General features: G+C 47.2%; 1 protein-coding gene across 1 annotated transcript; it reads left to right on the top strand.

Moving 5' to 3' along the window:
* The first annotated feature begins 5,489 nt into the window (after positions 1-5,489).
* On the top strand, positions 5,490-21,752 carry SUN5 (Sad1 and UNC84 domain containing 5). Its single transcript, XM_004370588.2, has 13 exons — positions 5,490-5,575; positions 7,057-7,115; positions 7,329-7,400; positions 8,043-8,109; positions 8,952-9,013; positions 12,385-12,434; positions 13,728-13,762; positions 14,343-14,451; positions 16,656-16,734; positions 17,795-17,910; positions 19,775-19,942; positions 20,465-20,551; positions 21,621-21,752. The coding sequence occupies exons 1-13, from the start codon at positions 5,490-5,492 to the stop codon at positions 21,750-21,752; spliced, it is 1,122 nt and encodes a 373-aa protein (XP_004370645.2).
* Positions 21,753-27,994: the final 6,242 nt, after the last annotated feature.

Genomic DNA, 27,994 nt, shown 5'->3' on the forward strand with positions numbered 1-27,994 from the left:
GCATAAACAGAATGCAAAACATTACTAACAATGCACAAACACCAGAAGAGAAACTAGACAACTGGGAGCTCCTAAAAATCAAACACTTATGCTCATCAGAAGACCTCACCAAAAGAGTAAAAAGACAACGTACAGACTGGGAAAAAAAATTTTGACTATGACAAATCCGGTCAGTGTCTAATCTCTAAAATCTACAGGATACTGCAAAACCTCAACAACAAAAAGACAAATAACACAATTAAAAAATGGGCAAAGGATATGAACAGGCACTTCACCGAAGAAGACATTAAGGCAGCTGACAGACACTTGAGGAAATGCTCACGATCATTAGCCATTAGGGAAATGCAAATCAAAACTACAGTGAGATAACATCTCACCCCATAAGGCTAGCATTAATACAAAAAACACAAAATAATAAATGCTGGAGAGGTTGTGGAGAGACTGGAACACTTATACACTGCTGGTGGGAATGAAAAATGATACAACCACTTTGGAAATCGATTTGGGGCTTCCTTAAAGAGCTAAAACAAGAAGTACCATACAATCCAGCAATCCCACTCATTGGAATATATCCTAGAGAAATAAGAGCTGTCACATGAGTAGATATATGGACACCCATGTTCATTGCAGCACTGTTCACAATAGCAAAAAAATGGAAACAACCTAGGTGCCCATCAACAGATGAATGGATAAACAAATTATGGTATATTCACACAATGGACTACTATGCAACAATAAAGAACGTGAATCTGTGAAACATCTCATAACATGGATGAATCTGGAAGGCATTATGCTGAGTGAAATTAGTCAGTCGCAAAAGGACAAATATTGTGTGAGACCACTATTATAAGAACTCAAGAAATGGTTTAAACACAGAAGAAAACATTGTTTGATGGTTAAGAGGGTTGGGAGAGAGGGAGAGGGGTATTCACTAACTAGATAGTAGATAAGAATTATCTTAGGTGAAGGGAAGGACAATACATAATACAGGGAAAGACAGCACAACTGGACTAAACCAAAAGCTAAGAAGTTTCCTAAATACAACCAAACACTTCAAGGGACAGAGTAGCAGGGGCAGGGATCTGGGGACCATGGTTTTGGGGGACATCTAGGTCCATTGGCATAACAAAGTTTTTTAAGAAAATGTTCTGCATCCCACTTTGGTGAGTGGTGTCTGGGGTCTTAAAAGCTAGTGAGCAGCCATCTAAGATGCATCAATTGGTCCCAACCCACCTGGAGCAAAGGAGAATTAAGAATACCTAAGACACAAGGAAAATATTAGCCCAAGAGACAGAAAGGCCCACATAAACCAGAGACTCCATCAGCCTGAGACCAGAAGAACTAGATGGTGCCCAGCTACCACCAATGACCACTCTGACAAGGAACACAACAGACAGTCCCTGACGGAACAGGAGAAAAGTGGGGCGTAGAACTCAAATTCTAGTAAAAAGACCAGACTTAATGGTCAGACTGAGACTTGAGGGACTCTGGAAGACATGGTCCCCAGACTCTCCATTAGCCCAGAACTGAAACCATTCCCAAAGACAACTCTTCAGACAAAGCTTAGACTGGACTATGGGACATAAAATGATACTCATGAAGAGAGTGTTTCTTAGCTCAAGTAGATACATGAGATTAAATGGGCAGCTCCTGTCTGGAAGCAAGAAGAGAAGCCAAAAAGGGACAGGAGCTGGTTGAATGGACACGGGAAATCCAGGGTGGAAAGGAGGAGTGTGCTGTCACATTGTAGGGAGAGCAGCTAGGGTCACATAGCAATGTGTGTATAAATTTTTGTGTGAGAAACTGACTTGAACTGTAAACTTTGACTTAAAGCACAATAATAAAAAGAAATTGATATTAGCCCAAACCTCAAAATCGTCTTTTTCATGGCACAAAAAGTATCATTTTTTTTTTTAAAGGCATCCTAATGAGACTAAGTCAACTGTATTACTGAGAGTACTTGTCTGCAGCCATCCACTGATCACAGAGACATGTTTAAACATGTTTTGTTTAGAATAAACCCATGCATGTATGAACTGGAATACAATATTTTTTGACTTACTCTCATATGTACAGGTTCCACATGAGTACAATTAAGTGTTCTGGAATTTCCATTCTTCACAATATTATCCATAATTTGTTATGATCCACATAGTAGAATGCCTTTGCACAGTCAATAAAATACAGGTAAACATCTTTCTGGTATCCTCTGCTTCCAGCCAAGATCCATCTGACATCAGCAATGATATCCTTTGTTTCACATCCTCTTCTGAATCCAGCTTGAATTTCTATCAGTTCTCTGTCAATGTATTGCTACAACTGTTTTTGAATTATCTTCAGTAAAGTTTTACTTGCATGTGATATTAATGCTATTGTTCGACAATTTCCACATTTTGTTGGATTGCCTTTCTTTGGAATGGGCACACATATGGATCTCTTCTAGTCAGTTGGCCAGGTTCCAGATTTCTTGGCATAGACGTGTGAGCACTTCTAGCATTGCTTCCATTTGTTGAAACATCTCAACTGGTATTCCATCAATTCCTGGGGTCTTGTTTCTTGTCAATGTCTTCAGTGTAGTTTAAGACTTCTTCCTTAAGTACCATCAGTTCTTGATCATATGCTACCTCCTGAAATGGTTGAACGTCAACCAGTTCTTTTTGGTACGGTGAACCTGTGTATTACTTCCATCTTCTTTAGATTCTTCCTGCATGGTTCAACATTTTGCCCATAGAATCCTTCAATATTGCAACTCGAGGCTTGAATTTTTTCTTCAGTTCTTTCAGCTTGAGAAATGCCAAGCGTGTTCTTCCCTTTTGGTTTTCTAACTCCAGGTCTTGCACATTTCATTATAATACTTTACTTTGTCTTCTCGAGCCACCCTTTGAAATCTTCTGGTCGGCTCTTTTACTTCATCATTTCTTCCATTCACTTTAGCTACTCTACGTTCAAGGGCAAGTTTCAGAGTCTGTCCATTTTGGTCTTTTCTTTCTTTCCTGTCTTTTTAATGAAATGACCTTTTGCTTTCTTCATGTATGATGTGCTTGATGTCATTCTACAACTCCTCTGGTCTTCAGTCATTAGTGTTCAGTGAGTCAAATCTATTCTTGAGATGGTCTTTAAATTCAAGTGGGATATTCTCAGGGTTGTATTTTGGCCCTTATGGACTTGTTTTAATTTTCTTCAGCTTCAACTTGAACTTGCATATGAGCAATTGATGGTCTGTTCCACAGTCAGCCCCTGGCTTTGTTCTTACTGATGATATTGAGCTTCTCGATTGCCTCTTTCCACAAGTGTAGTCAATTGGATTCCTGTATATTCTGTCTGGCTAGGTCTACATGTATAGTTGCCGTTTATGTTGTTGAAAAAAAAGAAATTTCCAATGAATAGGTCTTGCAAAATTCTATCATGCTATCTCCAATGTCATTTCTATCACCAAGGCCATATTCTCCAACTACAGATCCTTCTTCTTTGTTTCCAACTTTTGCATTCCAATCACCAGTAATTATCAGTGCATCTTGATTGCACAATATATAAGTATTCCGCTGCTATTCATAAAGTTTTCACTGGCCACTTTTTCAGAAGTAGATCTCCAGGTCCTTTTTTCTAGTCTGTCTTAGTCTGGAAGCTCCACTGAAACCTCTCCACCATGGGTGACCTTGCTGGTATTTGAAATACCTGTGGCGTAGCTTCCAGCATCACAGAAACATGCAAGCCACCACAGTACAACAAACTGATAGATGAGTGGTAGCCTGGAACATAGTAGGTGCTTAATAAATATTTGTTGGATGAATACATGTACAATTAAAAGGCCCTTTTAACAATTACAGCCACAGGATTTCAGGTACTGAGATACTGTATTAGTTTCCTATTGCTGCTGTAACAAATTACCACAAACTTAGTCGTTTACAACACCAATCTATTATTTTACAATTTTGGAGATCAGAAGTCTGAAATGATTCTCAGTGGACTAAAATCAAAGTGTCAGCAGCGCTGCATTTTTCCCTGGAGGCTCTAGGGGAGAACTCATTTCCTTGCCTTTTCTAGTTCCTAGGGGCCACACGCATTGCTCACCTTACGGCTTCATTCCTCCATCTTCAAAGCCAGCAACATCCAGCCAAGTCGTTTTCATGCTGCCATCTCTCTGACTTTCTGTTTTCTGCCTCCCTCTTTCACTTATAAAGACCTTTGTGATTACATTGGGCCCACCCAGTGTATGTTTCCAATAGGATAATCTCTCTATTTTAAGGTGAGCTAATTAGCAACATTAATTCCATCTGCAACCTTTATTTCTCTTTTTCATGTAACCTAACATATTCACATGTTTCAGAAATGAGTAGGTGGATCTTTTTGGGAGGCCATTATTCTGCCTACCACAGCTACTTAGCTTGCAATTTGGGCAATTGCCTCCAGGGGACAAAACTGACTTCACTTTAGTTTCACAATCCAAATAGCCAAGCAAGGCTAACAGAAAAAACTTAACTGGACATTTCTGCTCTGTATATGCTTTTATTTTTCCTCAGTAAAAAGTAGAACTCTTTATTAAAACAACAACATGTGAACATTATTCTGTCTTACGCAAAACAGTCCACAAGTTTGCAAGAAGCTCAGCATTACAAAATGCATTTACATACAACCTAAAAAGAACAGCCCATTGCTGTCAAATCGATTTTGACTCACGGCGACTCCATGAGTAGTACCGCTCCATAGGGCTTTCTTGACTGTAATCTTTATGGAAGCAGTTCACCAGGACTTTCTTCCGAAGAGCCGCTGGATGGGTTGGAACTGTCAACCTTTAGGTTAGTGGCTGATGGAAAACCACTTACCCTAATGACTAATGGAGTACCTAAGTGGTGCAAACAGTTAACATGCTGTCTGCTAGCCGAAAGGTTGGTGGTTCGAGTCCACCCAGAGATGCTTCAGAAGAAAGGCCTGGTGATCTACTTCTGAAAAATCAGCCATTGAAAACCTCATGGAGTACAGTTCTATTCTGACACACATGGGGTCCCCATGAGTTGGAATCAACTCCACAGCAACTGGATAGGCGCTGGGGAGAGGGGGAATGGGTGTGACTGTTTAATGAGTACAGAGTTTACTTTTGAAGTGATGAAAACGTTCTGGAACAAGATAATCGTGATGGTTGCACAACAACGTGAATGTACTAAACGTCACTATAGGCAAATTTTATATTGTTTGTATTTTACCACAATTAAAAAAAGAAAAAAAGTTTTAAAAAAATCCTTTTAAAAAAAAAAAAGGCTGGTCACAATGACTTCCTCCAAGAAAAGGTTCCGGGGCCAAGTTAGAGGCTGGTCTGGGGTCCCCACCCACCTGCTCTGTGAGGTCACAGTGCCAACAGCCCCACACGCCCCAGGTTGATGCCACATGGCACCTTCCTGAGGAGCCTCAGAGGCAGCAGCAGCAGCCACTTCCTCCTCGCCAACTCCCAGAGAACCCCCACCTCAGTTCCCCAGTCCTAGAGAAGGAAATCGATGCCACGGTCCTCGAGGAACCCTGGGGACCCGGGTGCCTTACCAGAAGACATGGCCCACAGCGCCAGGGATGCCAGGCCCAGGAGGTGAGGACAGCAGCCCCTCCCTTTACCCAGCCCTTTACAGTCTGCAAAATGCTGCCTGTCTGTCCTCTCCTTGGAGGTGAGCTGGCACTATCAACTGCATTTTACAGATGCAGCCACTGAGGTCACAGAGGTTTGACAGTGACTGTCCCAAAGTCTCCTCGCTAAAAAGCAGCAGATCAGCCATCCTTCCAGCATATGTTTGTTGAGCACCTACCATGTGCTGGGCAGTGCTCAGAGCACCACATGGACATGCTCCCTGCCTTGTGGAGCTCACAGTCTGGTGGGGGAGACAGACACTCATTTGCCATCTCTATCTGCCAGAAGGCCTCTGGTTGCAAGTGACAGAAATTCTAACTTAAAATGATGCCTACCTCTGGGCCCCATAAAGGGGGTGTATATCCCAAGGAGTATACAAAACAATATATTGGGGTAAGGGAGGACATTAGAACTTCAATGTATATCTTTCTAGCTCATCCTCTTTTAACGTATGTTCCTTAGGAATATACAAATAAATTTATATATTTGGGAAGGGAAAATAATATATTATCACAGTGGGGCATATATATAATTCTTAATACATAAACATAAATACTTTGGGGGTATAATAAAAAATGTTTGGAGACTGAAAAAAACAAAAAAAAACAGTGCCAACCAGTCAATTCCAACTCAGAGTGACCCGATAGGACAGAACTGAACTGCTCAATAGGGTTTCCAAGGAGCAGCTGGTGGATTCAAACTGCCGACCTGTTGATTAGCAGCCGTAGCTCTTAACTACTGTGCCACCAGGGCTCATTTGCAGATCATTGCCTTAAAAAAAAATAAAGAAAAGTTGTTATCTCACATACCAAGAGGTCCCGAGGTGTGGGTGGCTCCAGAGTACATAGATTCTACTGTCCTGCAATGCCATCCAAAACCCAGTTTCCTGCCATCTTCTTGCTCTTGTGTTGAGCCTCCCCTCATGGTCACAAGGGTGCCACCACAGTTCCAGGTGTCACGCTGAAACATGGCCACCCAGTGTGGAAGGAGAGTGGACATTTCTTCTCGTGCATCCCTTTTAAGCAATGAGAAAAACTTTCCCCCAAGTTCTGTAGTTGGGATTGCTATAATAAGCTCAGACCAGTCAGGATTGTCTAAAATTACATGTGATAGGAGTGGACAAGGCAACAAAATCAGGCTTCTGCCAGCAAGAGTAGATGGTGGCTTTTGGGTGACAACCACCTGTGACTGTAACAGTAAACTCAGTCAGTTTACTGTGCCCTTTCTTCAAAAAAGACCTGCATTTGAAGTCAGCCAGACCTGGGTCTGTTTCTGGTTCTGACCACCCAAAGACTAGTGGTCTTGGGCAAATCTCTCTACAACTCAGTGTCTCCATCTGAAACGTGGGGACACCAACCTACTTGCTGCCCACCCCACCCTCCACCCGCCCCCTCCAACTTTCCTTGTAACTTGTAAAGTGTGATTGTGAATCTTGTCATCCCCAGGATCACCCAACGAGGCCGGAACACCTTGAGGATAACAGAGGAAACCTCACCAAACACAAGTGAGCAGGGAGGGGGAGGGGAGCCCTGAGGTTTTTGTGGGCAGCTGAGGGGCTGAAGGTGGGAGATTCAAAGGGGCAGCCTGGGGTCTCCCAACAAAGGGGGAGTAGAGGGGAAGGGATGCTTGCACCAAGCTCTGGGCTGCTCCCCAGGTCTCTGCAAGCACCATGTCCCTGAGGCTTACAGTGACATGAAAGCCCCTATGGTCTCCACAGATCCTGACACCTTCCTGTTGCCTGCCCACATCAGTGCCCCAGGCCTGACTCAGTGCATGCTGGGATTTTTATGTACGTATATTCTGAAGAGCTACCTTGGCCATTCACGTGGGCCTTGGGAGACGGTACAGCCTCAGGGAAGGCTGACCTGGGGGGTAAGGTCTATGCTGGGGTGGTAGAGAGAGTTGGGCTCTGAGGGTCTCCCCTTCAGAGGTGTCATTCCAGTCAGGATTTCTTTGGTGGTTGAAGAGAGGGAGTAGGTGGGAGACTGGCTGATTAGAGGAGAGGTTAACAGCCAGCCCTCCCTACTCTGCTTCCAGCCTGGCCATTGGGCCAGGAGGCAAAGGTGAAGGCATGAGAATGGTTGCATGCAACTCACCCTCACTTCAGAGACATGTTCTACTTTCACGCTTATTCACCTACCCATCCACTTACTCATCCATTCAGTCATTTATCCAACATCTGTCCTTCTGTTGAAATGTCTATGCATCCCATTATTTCATGCATCCATCCACTGAGTCATCCATCAATTCACTCACCCATGCAAGAACTTACTGACTATCCTGAGCAAAGGACTTTCCTGAGCTCAACTAGCAAGTCGGCAGGGTCTCCCAGCTCTAAGATCTTCCCCTAAGCCCAGGACAGTCAGGGAGTTCTTGTATGGGGATAAGGATGAGACAACAGCTGCTCACCACTCTCCTGTCTCCTCAACAGCCTGGTTGACCTGCCTGGCCTGTTTCCTGAGGACTCGGGCCCACCGAGTGCTGTTCAACTCCTGCAGGTAAGCAGGGGCAGGTGAAGAAGGGTGATGGTCTCTGGGAATAGGCAGCTGGTGACCACGGCAGCTCCCTCATTGATTTAGACCTCCCCTTGGCTTTCATCAGGTTCCCCCACCCCAGAACCCACTGTGGCCCCCCATTGCTCCATCTCCTAAGCCTGTAGCTCTCTGGGATCCTGCCCCACTCTTTCTCTCCTGCCCTTGTGTGGACCCACTCTGCTTCCTTGTGTGGACCCTGTGGATACACCATTCCCATTCCCACCACACACAATTGCACATGCTGTTCTTCTTGCCCTGAATTCCCTTCCCATTCTTTCTCCTTATCCTTCCTGCCCATGTAAATCCCTCTGAATTCCTGCAGAGTTGTCCACCTCATTCATTCATTTAAAGTTTAAATTTTAACTGTTTCCTGAATGCCTACCCTGGGCCCAGCCATGGCCCCCACCACTCATGAGCTCCCAGTTGGGTGGTAAAGGCAGATGCCAAAACTCACGGTGTCAATCTGGGAGTGCTAGGAGAAAGAGGCATTTGAGCTGACCTCTAAGAGATGAGTTCACCAGGGAGAAAAGAAGGAAAGGGACAAACAGCACATCAATGGAGAAAGGGTGTGAGGAGGAGGGTGAACAATGTGAGTTGATCTCTGATGGCCTAAAATTCTACAGTATGAGCTTTCTTTCTTCTGGGGCACTGGGGAACCACAGAAGGTGGTCAGCATCTTGGAGAGGGTGTCCCTGCCCAGAAAGGGACCCGCCCTTCAGGGTGGGAAAGGGGCAAGGGCCAGGCCATTACTTGCCAGCCTGTGCAAAGCCCTGCCTCCACTTGACCTTTGCTTCTCTGCCTTCCAGATGCAAGCTATTCTTCCAGAAACTCATGGAGAAGGCAGGCATTCTGGTCTTCTGTGTATTCGGTGCGTCCCCAGGCCCTGCCCAGTCCCAGGTCAAGGATTGAGGAGGGTGACCTTGGGTTGGGCCCAGCATAGGAAGGGCAAGAGGGAGGGCTCTAGCACTAGTTATGTGACACTGGGCAAGATACTGCTCCTCTAAGAGCCTTGGTTTCCCCCATCTAGTGGGTATTTCTGTGTAGATTAAATGACATGATGACCAAGAACATTTTTTGAAAATTAAACAGTGTTTTGAAAACTGTATAGAGCTCTACCACAAACAAGCAAACAAACAAAACCTGTTGCCATCAAGTCGATTCCGACTCATAGCGACCCTATAGGACAGAGTAGAACTGCCCCATAGGATTTCCATGGAGTGACTGGTGAATTCGAACTGCCAACGTTTTGGTTAGCAGCCGAGCTCTTAATCACTGTGCCACCAGGGCTCCCTCCCCAAACCATGTTGTGATAATTATTACCCTTACTTTCTGGCCTCTTTCTAGACACCACTACCATATTCTACCTCACAGCTTTGCTTTAGAAAGCAAAGGAATCTCCTTCTGCCTCCATTCAAGAATCCTGGCCTGGCAGGGGTGGTGGTGGGGGATCAGCTCTGCATAGGATAATGAACAGTGAGACCCAGAAAACTTTTCTGCTTTAACCCAACAAACAGATTTTTTTTTAACTAACAGCTTTACTGAGACGTAATTCACATACCATAAAGCTGACCTTTTTAAAGTCTACAATTGAGTAGTTTTTAGTATATTCGCAAGGTGTGTTTCCATCACCACCATCAAATTCCAGAATATTTTCACCATGCCAAAAAGAAACATTTCCCAAAGCCCCTAGCAACCATTCCCCATTCCCCCCTCCCTTCAGACCTAGGCAGCCACTACTCTATTTTCTGCCTCTATAGATGTGTCTATTCTGAACATTTCAAAAAATTGAATAAAACAATGTGGCCTTTTATGCCTGGCTTCTTTTATTTAGCATAAAGTTTTCAAGGTTCATCCATGCCATAACTTGTGTCAGTATTTCATTCCTTTTTGTGGCAAAAACATTCCATTTTATGGATATACCAGGTTTTATTTATTCATTCATCATATTTGGGTTGTTTCCACTTTTTGGCTATTATGAATAATGCTGCTATGAATTTTTTGTGTACGTTTTTGTGTGGAAATACATTTTCAATTCTCTTGGATACATAACTAGGAGTAAAATTGCTGGGTCCTATGGTAATTTTATGTTTAGCTATTTGAGGAATTGCCAAAGTGGCTGCACCATTTTTACATTCCCACCAGCAAAAGAGTTCCAGTTTCTCCACATCCTCACCAACATTTATTAGTATCTGTTTTATTATAGCCAGCCTAACAGGTGTGAAGTAAGATCTCATTGTGGTTTTTATTTGCATTTCCCTGATGACTAATGATGCTGAGCAGCTTTTCGTGTGCTTAGTGGCCATCTTTGGAGAAAGCTCTGTTCAGATCCTTCGCCCAATTATAATTGGGTTATAGTTCTTTTTATTATTGACTTGTAAGAGTTCTCTTTATTGATTCTGGATGCAAGTTCCTTATCAGAGATACGATTTGCCAGTATTTTCACCCATTCTATAGGTTATCTTTTCGCTTTCTTGATGGTGTTCTTTAAAGCACAGAAGTTTTTAATTTTGATAAAATCCACTTTATCTATTTTTTTAAATCACTTATGCTTATCTAAGCAGCCATTGCCTAGTCCAAGGTCACAAAGGTTTAGCCTTATGTTTTCTTCTGGCATTTTATAGTTTTAGCTCTTACATTTAGGTTTATGATCCACTGTGAGTTAATTTTTGTGCATGTTGTGAGGTAGGATCCAACTCATTCTTTTTCATGTGGGTATCCAGTTGTCCCAGCATTATTTGTTGGAAAGACTATTCTTTCCTCCATTGAATTGTTTTGGCATACTTGTCAAAAATCAATTGACTGTAGATGTTTCAGTTTATTTCTGGACTTTCAGTTCTATTCCATTTATCTACCTGTCTATCTTTATGCTAGTATCACTGTTTTTATTACTGTAGCTTTGTAGTAAGTTTTGAAATTGGGAAGTGTGAGTCCTCTAAATTTGTTCTTTTCCAAGATCGTTTTGGCTAATATGGGTCCCTTGCATTCCCGTATAAGTTTTGTTGTCAATTTCTACAAAGAAGACAACTAGGATTTTTTATAGGAATTGCATTGAATATGTAGATAAATTTGGAGAGCATTGCCATCTTAACAATACTAAGTCTTCCAATCCATAAACATGGCATGTCCTATTATTAATGGTTATCTGTATTTCTTCATTAATTTCTTTCAGTGATGTTTATAGTTTTCAGAGTACAAGTATTTTACTTCTTTTGTTTATTCCTAAGTATTTTCTGATGCTATAGTAAACAAAATTTTTTACTTCATTTTCAGATTGATTATTGCTAGCGTACAGAATACAGTTGATTTTTGTATATTGATCTTGTATACTGCAACCTTGTTGAACTCATTTATTAGTTCTAATAGTTGAGGTTTGTATGTGTATGTATATACATATACACTTTAGGATTATAAATACAAGAACATGTTATCTGCAGGTAAAGATAGTTTTACTCCTTCTTTTCCAATCTGGACGCATTTCTTTCTTTTTCCTCACTAATCAACCTGGCTAGGACCTCCAGAAAGAGCCCTGGTGGTACAAAGGTTAAGCACTTGGCTGCTAACTGAAAGGTTGGTGGTTCAAACCCACCCAGGAGCTCCACAGGACAAAGACTTATCTGTTATCATAAAGATTACAGCCTAGAAAACCCTATGGGATAGTTCTACTCTGTCACATGGGGTCACTATGAGTCAAAATTGACTTGACAGCACCTAACAACAACAACAACAGGACTTTCAGGACAGTGTTAAATTAGAAAATGGTCAAAGCAGACATCCTTGTCTTGCTCCTGATCTTTGGAGAAAGCATTCAGTCTTTCACCATTAAGTATGATACTGGCTGTTGGTTTTTTCGTAGATGACCTTTATCAGGCTGAAGAATTTCCCTTATATTTCTAGTTTATTTAATGTTTTTATCATAAACAACAAATAAGTCTTAAAAGCTTTTAAACAGTGGCTTGAATGATGGAATTTCAGCCACCATAGAGGTCATGAAATGCAAGGAGACCGGTTGGGATAGGATGGGGGAAGGCGGAGATACTCATAGCTTGGTTTATGTGAGACACTTATCACCATTTTACAGAGGTGAGAACTGAGGTATAGAGAGATTAAGTAAATTCCCTAAAGATGCACAACACTAGCAAGTGGCAACGCTGGGATTTGAACTCAAATGCCTTAACTCCAGAGCCTAGGCTCTTAACTTTCCATGTTAAATAGCTCATTCTCATTCTCATGGCCCCACAGGATTCTGGATATGTTCTATGCACTTACCATCAAAAATGGAAGTCTGGCAGGTGAGTGTATGTCCTGTTCAGGGCCCACTGCTGACTGGTTCCACTCCAACCAGCCACTGTCACCTCCATGGCTCCCCTCGTTCTCACCACATCTGAACTGTGCTCCAAACCTCCACCTGTGACATGTCACCCACCTTGGAGCCCCATCTTTTCTGCCAAAAACTGAATTTCAAGGACCAGATGCAATAATACTCCTTTCTCCAGGACACCTCTCCTGTCACCCGCCCCCAGAGCTGACTCATTTCTCCTTTCCCAAGTCCCCACCTAATGTGGGATGGTGAGGACAGGGAACATATTTCTCCCTTTGCTCAAGGTAGTTTGTTTTTCTGCTCATACAAGATGAAACTATGTGCTTTGTGGTTTCTGGAGAGAAAGAAGGAGGAAATCAGTGGCCAGAGTTCCCTGCCTGAGCAAAATGTCTTAGAAGATCTATAGGGAAAGACAATCTGAGGGGCCTGTCCCTCCCTCTCCTTTTCTCCACCTGATGAATTCCTTCACATCCTTCAAGGTCCAGCTAAAATGTCACCTCCTCCAGAAGCACCCAGATAGAGATGATCACATTACCCTCACTCCTACCACAATTTTCTGTAATAACAACTGTCCCCAACTAGACTGGCAGTTCCTTGAAGGCAGGAGCCAAGTCTAATTTGTCCCAGGAATGTTCAACTTAGGGCCAGGCACAGGGCTTTCACTAATCAATGTTGGGTGACTATGGCCAGATGGGAGTGTGAATGTAGGGAGAATGGATGGGAGGAAGGATGGATGGATTGATGGATGGATGATTGGATGGGAGAGGGGATGTGATGAATGGAGGGATAGAGAGGAAATGGATGGGAGGGTTAATGAATGGATGAATGGGAGTGGGTTGATGAGAAAGTGAATGAATGAGAGGGTGGATGGATGGATGAGAGAATGGATGGATGGGGAAGGATGAATAGATGGTAGGGTAGATGGATGGGAGAGGGTGTAGGCATGGATGGGTGGATGAATGGATGGATAAATGGATGAGGGTGGATGGATGATAGGATAAGTGTATGGATGGATGGGGGGAGTGGATGAATGGATAAAAGGGAGGGCAAATTTGAGTTTGGATGGATGAGTAGGTGGACGAATGGATCAAAGGATGGGTGGGTGGGTGGATGGATGGATGGATAGATGGATAGATGGGAGAGTATATGGGAAGTGAATGGATGGATGGATTTATGGCTGTGGGAGAATGGATGGATGAAGCTCCACTGGGCCCAGATTAGGCCATCTGAAGGAGATCTGTTGCTTTCCTCAACACCCCACTAGGATGACAACGTAAATGGTCCACTACAGACCTTGAGGTAAGAGGAATCTGCTGAGTGGTTCCGTTACCATCCAAAAACCAGAGCTAGAGTAAGGATCTGGGATGTATTGGCTAAGAATGTGGGTTCTACAGCCAGACAAACCTGATTCAAATCCCAGCTCCACAATTTCTACCTAGCTAACATTATGCAAGTCACTTCACCTCTCTGGGTCTGAGATGGGGCATTACACTCACCTTTCTCTGAGTAATTATGGGCATTAAAGAAGATGTAAAATGTTTGAATAATTCCTGACCCATAGTCAATGCTCAGCAAATGACAGCTGAAGAGAAATTTCAACCGACAAGACACCACCTGGTGGCAGCATCCTTAATTGCAGACAAAATACTCAGGAATATTTGGAAGGAATGAGCTGGGCTTAAAGATACTCGAGGTGCAAGGAAGAGCATGAATAATGTTTTGAAGATAAGAATCCACTGGGTGGGTCCAGGGATGAGCCTAAGGAGTGACAGAATATAATGCTAGTTCTTGTAGAGCTGACTGGCAAAGGGAGAAGCTGAGGGTGACAATAACAACATCATGACTCATTCAGTCCATGTTCTCACTCCTTCCTGGGAAGGATATACCAGGAGAAAGTACGACATCACACTGGGGAAATCCAGGACCTCCGAGGTAGCATGAACCAGCTCATTGCCAAGCTCCAGGAGATGGAAGCCATGTCAGATGAGGTGAGATGATGGCCATTTTGCTCCCCCAAACACCTAACTTCTCCCTTTGTTTGAGTCTCTGTTTCCAATATCCAAAGTTGTCTTTTTTGATTTCTTCCCTCATTTTGGTGAAGAACAACCCCCCAATAACTTCCTGGAAAAGAATTAAAGAGAAGGTACATTTATTTTTTTAAAACTTGTATGTTTGAAACATCTTTATTGTACTCTTGCACTTGGTTGATAGATATTTTGGCTGGGTATAGAATTCTAGTAGGTAGGAAATAGTTTTCTTTCAGAATTTTTAAGTGCACCATTGTATTCAAGTTTCTACCGTTGATTCTACTGTAGAATTCTAATGTCACTCTTATTATTGGTCCTTTGAGTGTGGTCTTTTTTTTTTTCATCCCTGGAAGCTTGTAGAAAATTCTTATTACCTCTAATGTTCTATGTTTAACCTGTTTTGGTGGGTTAACGCTTATTGAATCTATGGGTTGATGTCTTTCAATTGTTTTAGAAATTTCACAGCTATTATCTCTTCAAATATAACTTCTTTCCCATTATCTCTCTCCTGTCCCTCTGAGACTCCAATTACATGTATATTAGAGCTTTTGTATGTGTTCCACGTGATTTCTATGCTATTATCTGTGTGGCTTTTTTGTTTGTTTGTTTTTTGATTTTTTTTTTCTCTATGTGCTTAAGTTTTGATAATTTCTATTGACTTTTCTTCAGGTTCACTAATAATTCTGTATTCTGCTCTGCCCAGTCTGCTATTATACCCATCCATTTAGTTCTTAATTTCAGAAATTACATTGTTTAGTTCTAGAATATATATTTGATTCTTTTTCATAGATTTTAATTCTACAGTAAAATTCTCCATCATTTCATTTGTTGTCAGTATTTGTCTTTATTTTATTTAACACATTAATCATAGTTATTTTAAAATTCTTGTCTGACAACTCCAATATCTGGATCATCTACCATCTGTTTCTATTGTCTGTTTTTTCACTTAGTTATAAATCATATGATCTTGCTTCTTCATGTCTAGTAATTTTTTAGTGTTTGTTTTTGAGGCAGATCAGTTAGGACTATTGACCAAAGCACCTATATGTGGCCTCTCCATGTGACCTGGGCTACCTCACAACATGGCAACTGAGTTCCAAGAGTGAGTGTCTCAAGAGAACCAGGCAGTGCTGCATCCCTTTTGTGACTTAGCTTCAGAAGTCACATCATATCACTTCCACCATAGTCACAGGTTCAACCAGATTGAGAGAGTGGGAACTTAGATCCCACTACTCATTGCGAAGAGTGTCAAAGTCACATCAAAAAAGAGCATGAGGAATGGAAGGTCTTGTTGTGGCCATTTTTGGACAATACAATCTTGTCACAGCTATGAAGAGCCTAATAAAAATAATAGCATTTATTGCCTCCGTAAAGTTTACAACCTTGGAAACCCTATGGGGCAGTTCTACTCTGTCCTATAGGGTCGCTATGAGTTGGAATCAACTCAATGGCAACGGGTAATGAGTATAGTATTTATTGCGTGCCTACTATGTACAGGTACTGTACTGAGAACTTTGCACTTTTTATCTTGCAGTAGAGTGTAGTGGTTAAGAGCTTGAACTCTGGAACAAAACTACCTGGCTCTGTCTCTTACCAGCTGTGTGGGCCTGGACAAGTTACCTCTTTGTGCCTCAGTATTCTCATCTTTTAAATAAAGATAATAATATTACCTACCTCCTAGGATTGCTGTGAGGGAATATGAATGAACATATGTGAATTTGATAACACTCCTGGCACATAGTACAGGCTTCATAAGTCGTAGTTCTAATCTTCACAGCAGCCCTGGGAGGTAGACATTATTATTATATCCATTTTACAGACAAGAAAATCAAGACTCAGAGGTGGCAGTAACTTGCCCAAGGCCCCAGAGCAGTAAAGGTCTGTGTGACTCCAGAGCCCGTGACACCCTTTGATGGTGGAGGTGAAGGCCCTATGTAAACCTCGTGGGTAGGGAGAAGGGAGTGTCAATGGCCTGGGCGTCCTCCAGTATAGTGACTCAGTAGTCCTCTGTGTGGACCAGCCCATGGGCTTCCACAGGCTGGGGCAAGCAGTTAGGGAGGAGAGGTTGTCTTGCTAGCCACCTGTCACCTGGTGTCAATATACATGTATGGGTTGTGATCTGTAAAAACACACCAGTGCACAGTTAGTGTTTTCTGCCTTCTCAGCATAGGATGGCCCAGAAAATAATGAGGATGATACAAGGAGATTACATTGAAAAGCCAGACTTTGCCCTGAAGTCTATAGGTAAGTGACCCCTGTCTGCCCACCTCAAGTTCCCTCAGAAACTCTTCAGAGGGTGGGTTTCATTTCTGGTCTGGTGTTTCTCACGTGCTCCCTCTGTTGCTGGGAAGTTCATCCTCAGAGCTAACCTCTACTCCCCTACTCTCCTATGCAGCCTGGGGGAGGGGGCAAGGAAGCACCAATCGCCAGGCCCTCAACACTGCCCTTGCCTCTCAGCCCATTCCTTCACCCACCCACTTTTCTCCAAACCTAGCCTTGCTACATGCCAGGCACTGTGTGCTGGGTGCTGGGGACCCCTGCCCATGGGGATGGGGGAGGTCAACCACATAAACCAACCAACACAGGCCGAATTTCATAAAGCAGGTGGCTGGGATAGATGGGCCCCGAGCTGAGAGAAGCCTCCTGGCAGGGGAAATTTGGGTTGAGACCTGATTGGTGAAGAGGGAAAAGCATTCCGCACAGAGGGAACAGATGGGAAAGAGGCCTCTGTGAGGCACTGCAGGAGCAAGTGAGGGGAGGTATGGGAGGGGGTGAAGTGGGCTGCAGGGCCAGTGGAGTGGACCAGGCTGCAGTGAGGGGCACCCCGGCCAGGTGGCACCACTGACTCAAGCACCCCTAGGCTCGCTGATACGTGGGGTCAAAGGGCATCACTTACCTGTGAGTAACCCTGGGCCTCACTTAACCTCTCGGGGCTGCAGTCTCCTCCTCTGTAAGACGGACATAATCATAGTCATAATAACAGGAACAAGGCTGACACATAGTGAGCGCTAACTCTGTGTCAGGCACTGCTGGAAGAACATTTTAGTCTGTTAACTCATTTCAATGTCATGACAACCCTATGAGGTGGATGCTATTATTGTTACTATTATTGTAAATATTATTATCCCCATTTCCCAGAGGAGAACACTAAGGCCCAGAGAGGGTCAGTGATTCGTCCAGTTGCTTGCCTGGCACAGAGCGAGTGCTCCATCTATGGGGCTCTCCTTCACCGGGCAGAAGTTGGAAGCGGGCTGGGGCTGGGAGCTGCTTACCTGAGGGCCTCCCCCCAACATCTCCCATGCAGGGGCCACCATCGACTTTGAGCACACATCAGCCACATACAACCATGACAAGGCTCGCTCCTACTGGAACTGGATCCGACTGTGGAACTACGCACAGCCCCCAGACGTGATCCTCGAGGCAGGGGCAGTGGCAGGGGACAGGAGGAGAGGGGCAGGAGGCAGGGACAGGGGCGGGGATGTGGTCAGGAGCAGGGTCCGGGGGAGGAGCCGAAAGCAGGGGTTGGGTGGGGGTTGGGGGCCAGGGGCCTGGGGTGGGCTGGGGTAGGAGCAAGGAGACAGGGACAGGCCAAGGGCAGGGGGCAGAGGGAGGGGTTAATTGGCAGGGTGGGGGCAGGGAGAAATCAGGAGGTAGGGGCAGGAGGTGGGAACAGAGGGCAGGGGCTGTTGTGAGGGGAGAGGCTGGAGCAGGAGCAGGGGATCAGGGACAGTCTGCTTTGGCACTAGTAGGGGTCTTGCTATCCAGCCCCCAAGACATGAGGGTTGGGGAGCCCTTGGAACCACCCTGGAGGGTAGGCCCTGAGATCCCCATTTTGCAGAGGAGGGACTGAGGCTCAAAGAGGGGGCCAAGCGGGACAGACTGGAGGCTGGGGTGTCTGAGTAGGCCTTGCCCTCACTGCCCTTGCCTGCGGCCACACAGCTGGTCACAGGTAGTGACAGAGCCAGGATTAAAACCTAAGCTCTTCATCCCTTCAGAATCCTGCCTCACAGATGAGGAAACTGAGGCCAGAGAGGGGAAGGGGCTTGCCCAGGTCACAGGGCAAGGACCTTCATTCAGCAAACACCACTGAGTGTATCATCCTAGCAACCCATTCTGGATGACCCCGAGGCTACAGATGACTTGTCTGTGGGCCCCATCCTCTGGGAACACCAAGATCACAGCAGTCGGGGTCAGGGGCTAGAGCAGCAGCCTTGTCCTCAGGGTCTGGAAGTCTTCTTGGTGGAGGTGCCAAAGACAGCAGGAGCTGTCAGACAGAGAGGAGGAGCCACAGGCCTGGCGGGCAGAGGAACAGCACGTGAAGGCTGAGTGGCATGGCAATGGGTGCAGTGGTGGTAGAGACAGGCCAGGGGTAGGGTGAGGCCTGGGGGCAAAGTGCTGGCTTCAGTCAGGTTTGGAGCCGAGGGGAGTGTCAGCCCAGCAGGACTCTGTCCCTTGGTCCATCTCCACTCTCCAGCCTGACCAGGCTTCCTTCAGTCCCCACATCATCAGGTCCGACTCAGCCCTGGGCCTTACACATGCTGTTCCTTGTTTGGAATACCCTTCCCTGCCCTTCCTTCCCAGCTAACTCCTACTCTCCCTCAGTCTCAGCTCCTCCAGGAGGTCCTCCCTGATGCCCACAGACCCCTGCAGGGCCCATCTAGCATCTTCTGTTTCAGATGAGGACCATCTATGCTGTGTCTCCGAGATGCTCAGAATCTGCTGAATGAACACTCTTGCTGTGTGATTTCAGCCAAACCTCTTTCCCTCTCTGGGCCTCCGTTTTCTCTTTTTGGGGCAGGAGATTGAGGTAGCTCATGGCCAACTCCAGGGTCAAATTGCTTGGGTTGCACTCCCAGCTCTGTGCAGCTCTGGACATGTCATTGCCCTGCTGTTGCTCAGTTTTCTCATCTGTAAAATGGGGATACAATGGTGCCTATATTCCAGGGTGGTTGTGAGACCATACAAAGAATGATGGGAGGAATGAATGAATAAATGAATGAATGAACAAATGGGGGCCAAAGGGGAGAGGATGGAGGCTGGGAGGCTGGAGGCTGGGAGGCCGAAGCAGGCCCTGCCCTCACTGCACTGGGCTGGGGGAAGGCTTATCCTTGCCGCAGGCAATCAGAGCAGCTTCCCTGGAGGGGATAGGGCTCAAGCCAAGCTTTGTAGACAGAAAGGATACGGCTCAACCAGGGGAGACAAGAAGGTCTAGGAGAACCAGGGTGGGTGAGCCACACTCCCTCGCCCACCCAGCATGGCCCCCACTCGCCGCTGCCCCTTCCAGCCCAATGTGACACCTGGCAACTGCTGGGCCTTCGCGGGTGACCGTGGCCAGGTGACTATTCGACTGGCCCAGAAGATCTACCTATCCAACCTCACACTGCAGCACATCCCCAAGACCATCTCCCTGTCGGGCAGCCTGGACACCGCCCCCAAGGACTTCGTCATCTATGTGAGCATGCCCAGTGGGGCATGATGCTTCACTAACGGTGCAGCCTCATCATGGTGGCCTTCCAGGCAGGAGGGTGAACAGCATCTGCACAGCTTATGCAGGCTAGAGGGAGTGGCTGAGGCTTTGTGAAGGCTGGGACTGGTCAGGGTGGGGGCCAGATCTCAGCCTCTAAAGATAGGGCATAAACAGCTACTCTACTTCGACCCAAGCTTTTCAAAGCCAAAAGAGTCTTCAGAGACCATTAAGCCTCCATTTTACTGATAAGGAAACTAAAGTCCAGAGACAGGTCAGGGAACCACCCAAATCCCACAAGTCAGTGGCAGAGTTAGAAGTGGATCCTCAGTCTTCCAACTCCCAGTCCAGTGCTCCTTCCTATCCATTACTCAGTGCTACACTGGAACAGCACTCAAATAGGTAGGGAGCTCCCTGTCTTGGGAGGTGTGCAAGTCTTGACTGGAAAGGGGAGACAGCCTCTGAAGGCCCTGCCTTATCCAACCCCTTCTCCTTGGTCTCATTCCACAGGGCATGGAAGGCACCCCCAGGGAGGAGGTGTTCCTGGGTGCCTTCCAGTTCCAGCCAGAAAACACCATTCAGACGTTCCCGCTGCAGGTACCTGGGAAAATTCACCCATGCTGAGCACCTACTGAATGCACAATATATTCAGGCCTTTACCCAGGGTCCTCACTTCACCCTCCAACAGCTCTGGGAGGGGCGCAATCATTATTAACCCACTTGACAAGAAATTCAGGCTCAGAGAGATGGACTCAGGGTCCAGTGCTGAGAGCAGGACCCCAGGGAGAGCTGCCCAGCCTCTGACAGGCCCCCATTTTCCCTGCTCTGCCCAGGAGCCTGCTCGCTGCTTTCCCTCCCAGGGGCAGCAGGTCTAGCAGGAGGGGCCCCTCGGAGCAGAGGTTGGTGGCTCCAAACTTAGAGTCTCCATACTGGGAGGCTCCATAATCAGCGCCTAATCCAATCACACTGGCAACCTCAGTTTCCCCTCGTGCCACTGCAGTGTGGAGGGAAGAGAGTTGAGGATAGAAGTAGGATCGGAGGGGAGGCTGCTGGAATGGCCAGCGGGCTCGATGGAGTGAGTGTCCAGGTCTGGGAATCGGGCCGACAAATCCCAGCCCAACCACAAATTCTGTATGATCTTGGGCCATCTCCTTCCTCCCTGGGCCTCAGTTTCCCCTTCTGTAATTCTCTGGGCAGTTGAGAGCATCCAGTGAGATCTCATGGGCCAAAGGCCTCCCTCCCCACACTGAGCAGACTGTATAAGCACAAGCTCCATCTCCTCTTGAGGGGCAGAAAGCAGAGGTACCAGTGAGTCATCTAGACTGAGACCTTGTTTCATGCTCAGAGCAACCCTGGGAAGCAGATACTACCATTCCCATCTCATAGAGGGGGAAACTGAGGCCCAGAGGAGGGCAGTGGTTTGCTCAGGGCCCCACAGCACATACACGGCAGGGCCCCAAGGCTGGGACATTTTCCCAATCATAGGACGTCTGTTATCCTGGTATTGGCACCTTCCATCCCAGACCCTGAGTATCGACATACTGGGTGACCTCGGACAGTCCATTCCCCTCTGTGGGCCTCAGTTTCCCACCTGTGAAATGGGAGGGCCTCTCTGGCCAGGGGCCTGTGGGCAAGCAGCCCCAGTGTCTGCAACTCTCTCTTCCAGAACCAGCCTGCCCGGCCTTTTGGAGCCGTCAAGGTCAAGATCTCCAGCAACTGGGGGAATCCGCGCTTCACCTGCCTGTACCGTGTGCGCGTCCACGGCTCTGTGGCCCCACCAAGAGATGAACCTAACTAGAGCCCCTATTCAGAGAGATTAAAGTTTATTCTTCACCACCCCACCCCACCCCCAGCCTGAGTGTCTTCTGGCCCTGGAGAGCGAGGGTGGGCGAGGCATTCAACATCTGAGGCCACGGTTGTCAATGACTGAGCCCGTGTCGGGGGCCTGGGCACCAGCACCACGGCCCCACAAGGTTCCATTTCACAGGTGGGGACTGTGAAGACTCCGAGTGACAAAGCAACTTGCCAGAGCTCATAGAGCCAGCACACAGCAGAGCCAGGACTCAAACCATGCCGACTGACACTACACGAGACACCTCCCTGGCTTCAAGTTGGGCTCCACCCCTGATCCATGCGTGTCCTTGGACGAGACCTGCTCTTTTGGGGCCTCGGTATCCCCATCTGGACAGTGGGGATTGGACTGTGGCTGCAGTGAGCATCAGATGAGGTGGTAGATGAGAAGTCCCACCTCCACCCACTGCAGAGTTTCAGCATCATAAGGACAGTTTACTGTGTGACATTAGACAGGATATATGCCCTCTCTGAACCTCTGTTTTTTCAGGTGTAAAAGTTTCTGTTCCCCAAACTTCACATCCTTATTTCATCTGGATGATCTTTCTATAGCTGAGTCCCACTTATTCCAGCATTTGCTTGAGGGTTTGCAGAATGCTAAAGACGTGCCAGTGTCTACAGCGGCTCTCTCGGAAAAACGAGGATACGGATCCCGCAGCACAAAGCTCTCAGCACCGTGCAGGGCACACAGGAGGTATTGGGGAAATGGTCACTGAGCTCACTGTCAACCTCAGAGCCCAGGCAGGCAATGGGAGGCCCAGCCCTCTGGGAGGGGGTGATGCTAACTCTGAGCCGGGCCCCAGGGTGGGGCAGGGCTGGCCAAGGCAGAATGGGCACAGGGCCTGGAGGCTGCAGGGGATGGAACTCCTAGGGCAGCGGCAGGAGGTGGAGGCGCTGGCAAGGGCCCAGCGGGGCATCAGAAGGGCAGATAAATAGGAAATACACTTGTCTCCCAGGAGGGCTGGCTGGGCACGGTCCCCTGGACAGGCCCCTGTCCTAACGCAGAACCTGCCCCTCCGGCCATCCACCAGTCCTCCATATGAGCCCCGGGGACCTTCCATCACCCAACCCCAGGGCCTGCCCTAACATGGTCTCCATAGTCACCTCACACTCCTTCTCCCCTCCCAGCACGTGCCTGGCCTGGCATTACTTCCATATTTTTATGTGAACCATGTTGTGGTTGTTGTTGTACGCCGTCAAGTTGATTCCAACTCACAGCAACCCTATATGACAGAACTGCCCCATAGGGTTTCCTAGGCTGTAGTCTTTATGGGAGCAGATCACCAGGTCTTTTCTTCCACAGAGCCGCTGGTGAGTTCCAACTGCCAACCTATCGGTTAGCAGCTGAGCACTTAACCATTGCACCATCAGGGCTCCTTCTATGAACCATACTTGTTATTAAAATGCCAACCCATACCGAGGCTGCAAATATTTGCTGAAAAGTGAACCTGTGGACACCCTGCCTCCTTCCCCAAGCACCCCTCCCAGTCTCACTCCTCCAACTGTTACATACGTTGCAAGAATTTTCTCCCAGCACCTCATCTTTTAACTTTGTTTAAAGTGTTTTGCATTCAACAGATTTTTTTGAAAATTTTATACAGTCAAATCAATCTTTTCCCTTACAGCTTCGAAGTTTTATACATTGTTCAGGAAGGCCATCCCCAGTCCCGAGTTTATAGAACATACTCCTGTATCTTCCACTAATTTTATAATATAGATGCTACACACTAAATGGAGTTCCTGGGTAGTGCAAATGGTTAACTCGCTTGACTGCTAACTGGCAGATTGAAGGTTCAAATCCACCCAGAAGTGCCTTGGAAGAAAGGCCTAGCAATCTGCTTCTAAAAACTCAGCCATTTAAACCCAATGGAGCACAGTTCTCTGACACACATGGGATAGCCATGAGTCAGAAGCTACTCAATGGCCACTGTTTTGTTTTGTTTTTCCACACTAAATATATGTGCTCTTTAATGTATACATATGGAGTCCCTGGGTGGTACAAACAGTTAAGCACTTGGCTACTAACCAAGGTTGGCGATTCAACTCCACAGAGGCACCTCAGAAGAAAGGCCTGGAGATATATTTCCAAAGGATCATAGCCATTGAAAACCCTTATGGAGTGCAGTTCTACTCTGAAACACATGGGGTCGCCATGAGTTTGAATCGACTCATTGGCAACTGGCTTGGTTTTTTTTTTAATGCATACACAACACACACATGAGATCTAGATGTATATAAGCTGTTTAATGTATCTGGGGTTTATTTTTTTGCATGGTGTGAGGTAGGGATCTAATTTATTTTTTGCTAAATACTACCCAAATAGCTTGGAAACACTCTTCCCTGTAGCTTGGAAATACTGCTGGTGCACAGTTTCCCATCTCCCATTTCGTTGAGCCCTCTGTCTTCTACACCAGCATTACACTCTTTCAGCTACTCTAGCTTTGGAGTATGTTTTGGTATACACTATGGCAAGTATTCCTTCTTTATTTCTGTTTCAAAATCTTGGCTGCTCTCACACACTTTTTTTCCAGGCAAACTTTAGAATCTGGTTGTCAAGGTGCATTTTTAAAACACTGCTGGACTTGCACTGGTTTCATGGATTAGTGTTTGGAGACTTGATCTCTTCGCCATATCAGTTCTTCTCTTCCTAGGACAGGAATCTTCGCTACATGTCTTCACGTTTTCTTTCAATATCATTACTAAAGCACCACTGCTTTCTTCATATAAATTCTGCACTTTCCTTGTCAGATTCAACCCTGGACATTTTACTGGTTTTAGGGGTATTATAAATGGGATCTTTTCCCCTTTGTTACATATCCATGGTAGGGCTTCTGTGGAGGAAACTCCTGCTGTCTGACACTCATGTGACATGCCCTCATCCACGATCCCCACCCTGTGGAGGGTTCAGGCTAATTTTCCCGGATGTTCTAGTTGGACATCCACATCATCCACTGTGTTACTTAATCCACAGGTGCATTCACACCCATAACCTCATCTCATCCTCCCAACAGGGACAGAGAAACCCCACAGACTTGAGGAAACTGAGGCACAGAGAGGTGGAGTGAGTTCCCAAGGTCACACAGCAAGTCATGGTGGAGCTGCAACACCGACCCAGTCTGCCAGGCCCCTTCCCACAGTCATTCAGATTCTACTAGGGTTTGGATGGGTTGGCTATGTGTAACTATGAGCGCAGGGCAGGATGCCTGGGTTCTAACCCAGCTACACCGTCAGGAGCAGCATGGTGGCCCCACCCCACTCCAGAGCACAGTAGGCTCCAATCAATGGGGAGACGAAGAACATCCCCACCTGCAGTTCAGCCTCCTGCCCAAACCTTCAGGCTCCCCTTTCCTCACCATCAGTTTCCCTTCTCCTCCTACCTGCACCTCCACACACACACCCTACCCTCCAGAGTCAATAGTAACTTGGGATGAGCATTACAATTTACAGGTCTCACCCAAGTCTTACAAGAGAAGCCTGACTCCACCCAGCAGCAGCAAGGCCTGCTCCGGCCAAGGAGGAACTCATTTCTGGGGCAGTGTCTGCAGAAGAACAAAGGCTGCCCCTAGGCCTCACTCCCATCCACCCTGTTTCAGGTCCACAACGCACAAGTCTGGCTACCTGCCTACCCCTCAGCCTACCCGCTGGGCTGAGCAGAGCAGTGGGCGGCTAGCCAGGGTAGGAGTCAGCTCTCTGAAGCTACCAGGACATAGCCGGAGGCACCCAGCGCCAAACCACCCCCAAGGCCCCCAGAGTGGCGCCTCTGATAAACCCAGCTCAAACACCAAGACTTCAGTTAATCCTGTTAAATCCCCGGAAGCCAGGCTGGGCGGGGCTGGGCTGGGGCAGGCAGGTGGGGCTTCCACTGCTCCAGGGCTCCATGCCCAGAAACCCCTGGACAGACAATAGGAGACAGGCCTCGTAGTGAGGGCCCGTGGCTGCCCTGTGCTCCCTCCCTGTGGGACTTGAGGAGGCTGTTAGTCCTCACCTCCTCCCTGCTGGAAGTGGCCCGAGGCCCCCCAACACCCCATGTGGAAGGCCTCCTCAGCTCTGGTAACATTATGAACTGCTTCTCACACAAGATGAGAGAAGTGTCCTTTATTTCTCCAAATCAAATCCAACTCTGGGCCCCCATGCACCTAGGCCAGCAGGCAGTCCCACAGCAGTCATTCTTCAGGTCTCTGTCCCCTGCCCAGGGCTCTGGCAATGGCTCAGCCCTGGAGAGGAGGGCTGAGGCTGCTGGTCACTTGTCTGTCATGGTCACAGCTGGGGAACCTAGGCTCGAGGAGCCCCATCCACACCTTCTCTTGACCATGGGGCTCAGGGGCTCATGGGGAGCTCTAGGTGGCTTAGAAACTGGCCCAGACTCTGGGGCCTCTGGGTACTCCCCACCGGGGCTATGCCTGCCCCCCAATAGCCATCAAATAACCTCCTTCTCTGTTAAACTCTCAGACACTACCTCTGCAGCTGGGCCTCCAGGAGGGGAGTGGCCTGGGGAAGCAAGGGCCTGAGCTACCCCCCACCTTTCCCCAGTGGTAAGCCTCTGCTCCCCACACTGCCCTGAGTCCACTGAGCCCTCAGGCTTGACAGGGAGCTGCGGTGAGAAGGAAGGGTGTGAGAGACCCCGTCCACCCTCCAGGGCTCAGAAACCAGAGCTCCCCATCAGCCTTTCTCAACTATCCCAGACTCACCCAGCATCATCCTGGAGGCACTCAGACCCTGGCCAGTCAAAGAGGGCGAGAAATAAAAATGACAAATTACAAGCACCCTTCACCAGTGTACATCCCTATGTCCACTCCTCCAGCAGCCCTGCCAGGGAGGTGTGACCAGGGGACATGCGGCTCAGAGGAGGAGGTGACCTGCATGTGGCCACACAGCTCACAGAGATAGAACTTAAAGTCGGGCTGTCTGGTTCTGGAGTTGCTGCTGGTGGGGTGTTCAGGAAAGGAAGGACTGGTAGGTATGGAGTCTGCAGCTGTGGGCCCCCAGGGAGGACGAGGCACGAGGCATGGGGCCCCTGTGTGCGGGCACGGCTGGGTCTCACCTGCAGAAGGCAGCTGCTCAGCCTGGCACCCTTCACCCCACATCACCCCCCTGGCCATATGAAGAGGCACAAAGTTCTTAGCAGAAGTCACAAGGGTATTGGCAGGCACTATTTCATGGCTATGTCCCCCACATCAATTTCCTGCCCTCATAAGCCCAGCTCTGGTGGTGCCAAATATCTGTTTGTTCTATCTTGATGGAATTCTTTCCAAAAAGGATGTGGCTCTTTCAGTCGCACAAAGGACCTGTTAACCCCTTAGCCCACCAAATAGCAGGACTGGTCAGGAGCCTGGCTGTGTAACCTTAGACCAGTTACCCAACCTCTCTGAGCCCTATGGTTGTTAGGGTTAAATATGGTCATTCCTAGCACAGAATTACTACCCAATAAAAAGCTATTATTTTTCCATGACAGACACTGTGATGATCTCATTGAATTCTCACAACATATCATGAGGTAGGTAGTATTATTGAACCCATTTTACAGTTGAGGAAACTAAGTCTTAGAGAAACAGCTTGCCCCAGTTATGAGCAGAGTCAAAATTCAAACCCAGGCCCTCTGAGTCCATGCTCTTAACAACTGTATTATGTCACCAGCCTAATGTGCTCTGAGTTTGGAAAATCCATACCCAAGATGGTTAGAACTCCATGAAAAGATTAAGCAAATCAGCACTGAGTGAGGGCTTAAAATGCGTCTCCCCCTAAGTACTGCCTGAGGAGTCTGGGGGGCCTCAGAGACCATCCTAGCTGACTCCACGGCCCATGCCCAAGCCCCAGTCTAGAAGGCTGGGGCTGCGGCAAGGCTGAGTCCTGATGGGTGGGGTGTTTGTGACTGGTTGTGACGGCTGGTTAGAGGATCTAGGGGCTGGAATGAGGGGCCAGTCCACTCACCATCTGCTGTCTGCAAGGAAAGGACTGCCCACGCTCAAGCCCCTTCCCTCCTGCCATAAGGGGTCCTTCTAGGGCTGGGCCTGGAGTCAGCTCCCTGTGGCCCTCAGGGGACTTCCCCATGTGGCATTCAAAGCCTTCTACAACCAGATTCCCTACAATCCCTCACCTCCCCACCTACCCATTCTCCACACCATCTACCAAGCAGGGGAAAGAGCACTGACTAAGGAGCAGGGGCAAGGGTTATTTTGAGTCTTTGCTGTG

This window comes from Trichechus manatus, unplaced genomic scaffold (genome assembly GCF_000243295.1).
Source record: "Trichechus manatus latirostris isolate Lorelei unplaced genomic scaffold, TriManLat1.0 scaffold00008, whole genome shotgun sequence".
Classification (NCBI taxonomy): domain Eukaryota; kingdom Metazoa; phylum Chordata; class Mammalia; order Sirenia; family Trichechidae; genus Trichechus; species Trichechus manatus.

Excerpts from the sequence above, each read along its gene's own strand:
- SUN5 (XM_004370588.2), top strand. The coding sequence starts at position 5,490 with ATGCCACGGTCCTCGAGGAACCCTGGGGACCCGGGTGCCTTACCAGAA. Across the intron at positions 7,401-8,042 it reads GTGCATGCTGGGATTTTTAT|CCTGGTTGACCTGCCTGGCC; the intron begins GTACGTATATTC and ends TCTCCTCAACAG. Across the intron at positions 8,110-8,951 it reads GTGCTGTTCAACTCCTGCAG|ATGCAAGCTATTCTTCCAGA; the intron begins GTAAGCAGGGGC and ends TCTGCCTTCCAG.